Source organism: Lactuca saligna, chromosome 5 (genome assembly GCF_052625555.1).
Source record: "Lactuca saligna cultivar CGN05327 chromosome 5, ASM5262555v1, whole genome shotgun sequence".
NCBI lineage: Eukaryota > Viridiplantae > Streptophyta > Magnoliopsida > Asterales > Asteraceae > Lactuca > Lactuca saligna.
In genome coordinates, this window is record NC_136421.1 from 192952225 (window position 1) to 192958885 (window position 6661).

The 6661-nt window shown below is 38.4% G+C and overlaps 1 protein-coding gene across 1 annotated transcript; it reads left to right on the forward strand.

The window, feature by feature from the left end:
• Window positions 1-5200: 5200 nt before the first annotated feature.
• On the forward strand, window positions 5201-6139 carry LOC144998677 (blue copper protein-like). The gene has a single exon (XM_078958410.1). The coding sequence runs from the start codon at window positions 5302-5304 to the stop codon at window positions 6007-6009; it is 708 nt and encodes a 235-aa protein (XP_078814536.1). The 5' UTR covers window positions 5201-5301; the 3' UTR covers window positions 6010-6139.
• Window positions 6140-6661: the final 522 nt, after the last annotated feature.

The following is a 6661-nucleotide window of genomic DNA, read 5'->3' on the forward strand; positions in this document are numbered from 1 at the left end:
GGTGCCCGACCTACCCCTTCGGTCCTCTCGACCGGATATTGCCTAGCATATCTGGGTGCTGGCCTCCCTTTCGGTCCTCTCGAACGGATATTGCTTAGCAAATCTGGGTGGTGGCCTCCCCTTCGGTCCTCTCGACCGGATACTGGGGACTATTTCACCCCCTACTACTACCACATAGCACATATATCATATAGTCTATCTAGCATGGTTGGGCATGACCGCCCCTTCGACCCTATCGACCAGTGTTCTGGGGGACTATCTCCCCCTACTGTCACTAACACATAATCATAACACAGGTAGTAGCATCCCTAGATGAATATCAAAAAGACAATCATCTAATCACATATCTCCTACCGGTGGCCCGACATTGTGGCCTTAGACCTACCGCTACTGGAAGGTAACTCACCTCGTAGTAGCTGCTGATATGTGTGGGAATAGACTGTCTGCTGCTGCTGCTCCGGAAATCCTCCGGCTGAAATTCCCACCAAACACTTAGTCAAATATTGCTAACTGTCCTTTGGGTAAAATGACCATTTTACCCCTGGTCATGCCCTAAGTCAAAGTCAGAGTCAACTTTCAGTTGACCCGACTCGCCGAGTTGGCTCGCCAACTCGCCGAGTCCATGTCCAAACGACTGACCTGGATTCTGCTTCTACTCGTCGAGTTAGGCATTGACTCGACGAGTTCTCCTTCCAAACTGATGTTCAAGTCCTTCATCCTACTCGACGAGTTGTATGAACAACTCGCTGAGTTCATCTTCATCCGATGAACAATTTATACTGTGACTCGCCGAGTTGTATGAACAACTCGCCGAATCTGTTCTTGATCTAAGGAGATTGCCTTGAACTCGTCGAGTCTGGGCATCGACTCGTCGAGTTCCGTTATGGGTGAGTTTTGGCTTCCAACTCACCGAGTCCACCCTGGACTCACTACACAACTCGACACAGCTAAAAAGGGACAATCTCGGAGACTCGCGACTAGACTCGCCGAGTTAGAGGAGCGACTCGCCGAGTCTGCTTCATGCAAGAGCCATATACGGGATTTTGCTCGAATCTAGTCCATTCCATTCATAGATCTGGGTTCCTAGAGCATGAATAACACGTAAAGTTTCCAACTTTACGTGTAGATATTCATCCATGAGGGTTGTAGGGTTCAAAATGCACCAAAAGAGTAGATCTAAGGTCTTCATGCAATATGGGTCCATAAAGGTAGTAGACCTGAGCTCCTGGAGCTCAACCAAGCCTAGATCTAGAGGCCAATCAACTTATTACGAAATATGATGCACATGCAAGCTTGGGGAAGGGCTCAAGGAAGACTTTAATGGAGTTATAAGCATATAGACAGGGGGAAAACGAGTTTTACCTCAAGGAAATCACTAAGAGGACACTAAGATGCTTGGCTTCCTTCCTTTCCTCTTGATCTACTCCACTTCCTTCTGAAAATCTTCAAGAACACACACTAAAATGCCTCAAACTCACAAGAACAAGAGCTAGAACGTATGGAGAGCTTCTGGGGGTGAATGGGGGCGGAGTTGGGGCGCAAATGGGTGTTTAAATAGGGTGCAAACCCTTGGAAATTAGGGTTTCATCAAACAGTGCAGACTCGTCGAGTCCCTAATATGGACTCGTCAAGTCGCCATCTTATCCGCGCCCCAAAGTCTCATCTCTACTCGGCGAGTCGGGCCTCCAACTCGTCGAGTCCACGACCAAAAACACAAGTACTTAGGCAAAACTCACATACTAGGAACCAGGTGCTACACTATAAGCTACTTTTACTCATGCATGATCCAAATGGAATGATCAAGAAACCATTTTTATGAATCTACAGGTCCTAAAATCCATGAAAGGAAAACTACAATTCCATAGAGTGCTCCAAACTCATAAAGGTGTAATGTTAGGGACATAAGTTCATAAAACTTCAACTATGTAGATCTAATGGAAAATTTATCAAGGTATAAACTTAATACTTGAAAATGATGCACCAAGAGAAAAGGATCATGGATCTACAAGCTTGAAAGCACTCTCTGATTCTTCTCTTGGCTCCATCTTCAACAAAATGCACCAAAAACACTCAATAAGCTTACAAAACCCACACAAGCAACTCAAACATGGAATTAGGATTTAGGGAGGGAATGGTAGCTGATAAGGATGATCGAATGGGGTCATAATGTTATTTAAATATGGAGAAACCCTTAAGATAAGGGTTTGAAGTCTAGGCTAGTACGCGCAACATACCACACGTACGCCTGACGTACTAGCTGATCACCGACGATTACATGTTGCATGAGTACGCTACGCGTACATTTAAGTATGCCCTACGTACGACCATAATGCAAGCCTTTTTCCTTAAGGGACCAATTGTGCCACTTTTGATAAAGACAAAAGAAATAATAAAAATACTTGATATTGGGATGTTACATGTAGACAAAGTTTGATTTGGATGGGATGTCTCGGGATCCAGACGCTGCTATGCTTCTAGAGAGTTTTGAAGTGACTTTATTAAAAGGTTATCGAGAGCGTAAAGCTGATGCCAAAGAATATTTTTTGCAAGCCGGAGGGTATGAGGATATCCCAAGAGCATTAGCCAACTCCTACATGATATGTCGGTTGATAAATGGAGGAAAATAGTTGAGTATTTTCAAACGGTTGAACACATAACTGCTTCAGAAAGCAAAAAAAAAAAAAAAAAAAAAACTATGAAATAAGAACAACCATGAATTGTGGGGGATCGAGCTGGTATAACAGTACTTGCTATAAGAAGGTAGCGTATGCTATTGGTAATTTTTTTAAAAGTATAATATAATTTTCAATTTTAAATAGAATCCGAAGAGAGTGGAAATGTTTCGCAAGACTCATGTCGATAGGAATGGTGTATTTGTTAGTATCAAGGCAGAACAATAATACATAAGTATTTGATTATAAGTTTATCATATAATTAAGTGTTTATTTATACTTAATTGTTAATCACTTTTGGAAAAAATAGGATCACCTGGTGGAAGAGCTCTTAGAACAAACGCAAAGGGCCAGAAGGTGAAAGAGAGTTAACACCCGCTCAAGAAAGAGCTACTTTCGAGAGAGTATTAGGTGAAATACGTGACTATATCAGAGGCATAGGCCAAAAACCTCCTGCTATCTCGTCGATTGCACAACCATTGCAGCCACCATCACAGTCATTACAACCATCACATGTAAAACAATATTAATTAATTTCAATAAATGCATGTAGATTTGATAATTTGGTTTATGGTGATAATTTTCTAAAAGCTTTGGTAATTGGTTTTTTGTCCCAAATACACAAAATAGCAATGTACTTTGGTTTTTTAGCATCAATAAATACATGTTATTTTGGTAACTATGTTTATAGTTCTTTAGCGTTTTTTTCAATCGGGGAAAGATCAAGGATGAAATGACAGGAACAGAGATTGTTCGTTGGATAATTAGTTTGTGTTTTGTATGTTAAATTTGTCGTGACACTTTGTACTAGCTTGTTGTAATTATAAAACATTGGTTGTTTAGTTTGATATGAAATTAATTATATATAATGTCGTTACACTATTTCTTTCCTAATCTAATATTATGTAATTATTTTTCGGCATTTAATGTCGTTATGTATCGGTCTATTTGCACCAAAATTGTTAATTAACAAAAAGTTAAATAAAATGAAAAATGTTATTACCGGTAACGGAAGCATAAAGAGCATACTCATTGGAAAAACTATCCATAAATTTGTGGCATACCACATCTTAATGCTATTTTAGTTTTGTCATATTTCCTGATCCTATAAAATTGATGGGTGTCATACTACACCCACCAACCCTCCATAGCATATATTTTTATATTGAAAGTACTACCTTTGAATGATACCTTTGAATGATGTGTTTACCGCACCACCGTAGTGCAAGGGAAGCAACCGCAGTGTCAAGTGCCATGTATTCCCATCGTCTAACACGATATTTTGTTTTTATCTTTTATCTTTCATTATTTTGTTGACAAGTCAACATCACATCACTACATTCATCCATCTTTCAAACTGTGTTTTACGTATATTTTATCTTTTTTTAATTTTGATAAAATAATAATTTCTAAATTTAAAATAATATTTATTTACTAAATAAAAACGAAATTAAATAAAAGATTAATATTTTAAGATTTTACATTAGTTTGCTGTCACAAAAACCTGTATAACAGAACTCAATGAATTTATAAGTAAACTGATAAAATATGCAGTACGTACGTGATATGTCACTAGTCGTAACTTGTACATCCCGTTCTCGAGTTCAACTTAAGGAGAGAAAAGAAAGAAAATGACGGAAATGAGAGAAAAGTAAGAGAGATTGATGCTCCCGAGTTTCATTAAAGGAAGGAAATGAAAAGATCACTTTCCCTCCTAACTTTCCTTCCGATTTGGAAGGATTTGAAAAAAAAAGAATAAAATGTTTAACTCTCCTTCCATTTCCTTCCATTTCTATTCATCTCGGGAATGAAAAAAACAAATTTATTTTCCTTTCTTTTCTCTCGTTACTTTCTTTTCTCTTTATCTTCTTATTTTCGCTTCAAGTCGGGAGCAGGGTAGTAAGGAATTGAGACGTTGAATCAAATATAGCTCATTTTGAGTGCTGGAAGCTTCCATTGGATTCTATCCATTTTCTCCGTCAATTTGTAAAAACACGTCTATATTTCAACAAAAAAAATATATTTAAAAATTAATATTGAATAAGTCATGGACTCATGCCTCATGGTGTCAAGAAGTCAAACCGATATATTATTTTAATTTTAACACTTATTAGCGTGACAAATCATCACATATTCACACCCAAGTTCTTATTGATTATATTCAGGAGATTCCAATTAATAAAACTTACACACTATAAAAATAACAAACACTAATATATATATATATATATATATATATATATATATATATATATATATATATATATATATATATATATATATATATATATATATATATATATATATATATATATATATATATATATATATATATATAGTGTAGAAAATATATGATAAAGGTAGCTACAAATATATTATCTTGGAACAGATCATAACATAGTGGGAAAAAAGTTGGAACAACTCAAAAGAGAAACCAACCAAAATTATCCGCGTGAATCCAAAACTATTTGACTTCTTCTTTTGGTTGTATCGACTCCACATGCCTTGTTTCCCTATAAATTAAAACCTAAACACACCAACTTCTCAAATCAACATCAACCTTCAAAACCTTTCAAGAATTCAAATAATCATCTGAGATTTCTCTTTACAAGAAGTTAAAGGACAGAAAATGTCAGGTTTAAAGTTCAATTTGGTGGTGATTATGGCGCTCATGCTTGCATCTGTACAGTTTCACGACACGGTGGCTCAGACTACCCATGTGGTCGGCGACGCCTTGGGTTGGAATATTCCTCCCAACGGACCTTCTGCTTACACAACCTGGGCATCAGGTCAGACCTTCAGAGTCGGCGATGTTCTTCTCTTTAACTTCACCACCGGATTCCATAATGTTGCTGAAGTAGCTCAGGCGGCGTACGCACCATGCACCACCGCCAACCCCATCTCCATTGCCACCACCGGTCCCGCTAGAGTCACCTTGAACGCACCTGGCACTCACTATTACATCTGCACCGTTGGCACTCATTGCCAAATTGGTCAGAAGTTAACCATCAACGTCTCCGCCGCGTCTGCCACCCCTGCTCCATCACCAACACCGGCACCCGTCATCCCCACACCGGTTTCTCCACCAACCGCCACCCCAACCCCAACCCCTGCTTCCTCGACTACAACCTCACCACCAACCTCCTCCCCTGCCCCTTCTTCCGACGAAGCTAGCCCAATATCACCACCCACCTTCGGCCAATCTCCCTCAGGCAGTAACGCCCCTTCTCCGACAGATACCACCATTCTGCCACCACCATCACCCAGTTCTGCTCCATCTTTCACCACTGTGGTACCCTTCACTTTCTTGGCCATAGCTTTAGCTTTCTTTTACTAGATCTAGTGATTGGTGGTTACCTCAGATAGAATGTGATATTACGTACTTCATTTTTGTTTAAAATTCTTTTTTCTATATGTCATTGTACTTATTAAATTTAGATACATAATACCAATTTATGATATTTATATGATTATGTCCAACTCTCCATTGTATTCGACTTTTTGAATGGAAACATGTGACCACATCACAAGGGAGCCAATAATACTATAATACGATATGAAAAATACAATATGGTGTATATTATTCAATTTACTATGAATACAATATCCATATGTACATGTAATGTAATCATCAAGAAACCCGTGGTATTGATATAAAAAAAAATGATATTAATTTATGATTTGGCTATAGCCTACAGACGTGGCCAAGAGGCCACTTAACTGATTCAGCCCTGGGATGTGTGACCCAAACCACCTAAAGAAGGCTCGTCCTGCTTAAAAAATAACCGATTTGGATTTACCAATTATCAAGACCGGTTGCAACGGTCTGGTTAAGAAGTCCCACACTCACGTGTTCATTGGCTCAGTTAACAATCTCAGTTAGATTTCCATCTATTAAAAAATATATTATTTTGTGAATTCTTTATTCTTTTAACCCTAGGTAAAATAGGCCCTGCCCAATCCAGATAATCATGGACGATTAAGGATTA

What these genes read in the sequence shown, in the direction of transcription:
- LOC144998677 (XM_078958410.1), top strand. Translation starts at nt 5,302, where the DNA reads ATGTCAGGTTTAAAGTTCAATTTGGTGGTGATTATGGCGCTCATGCTT.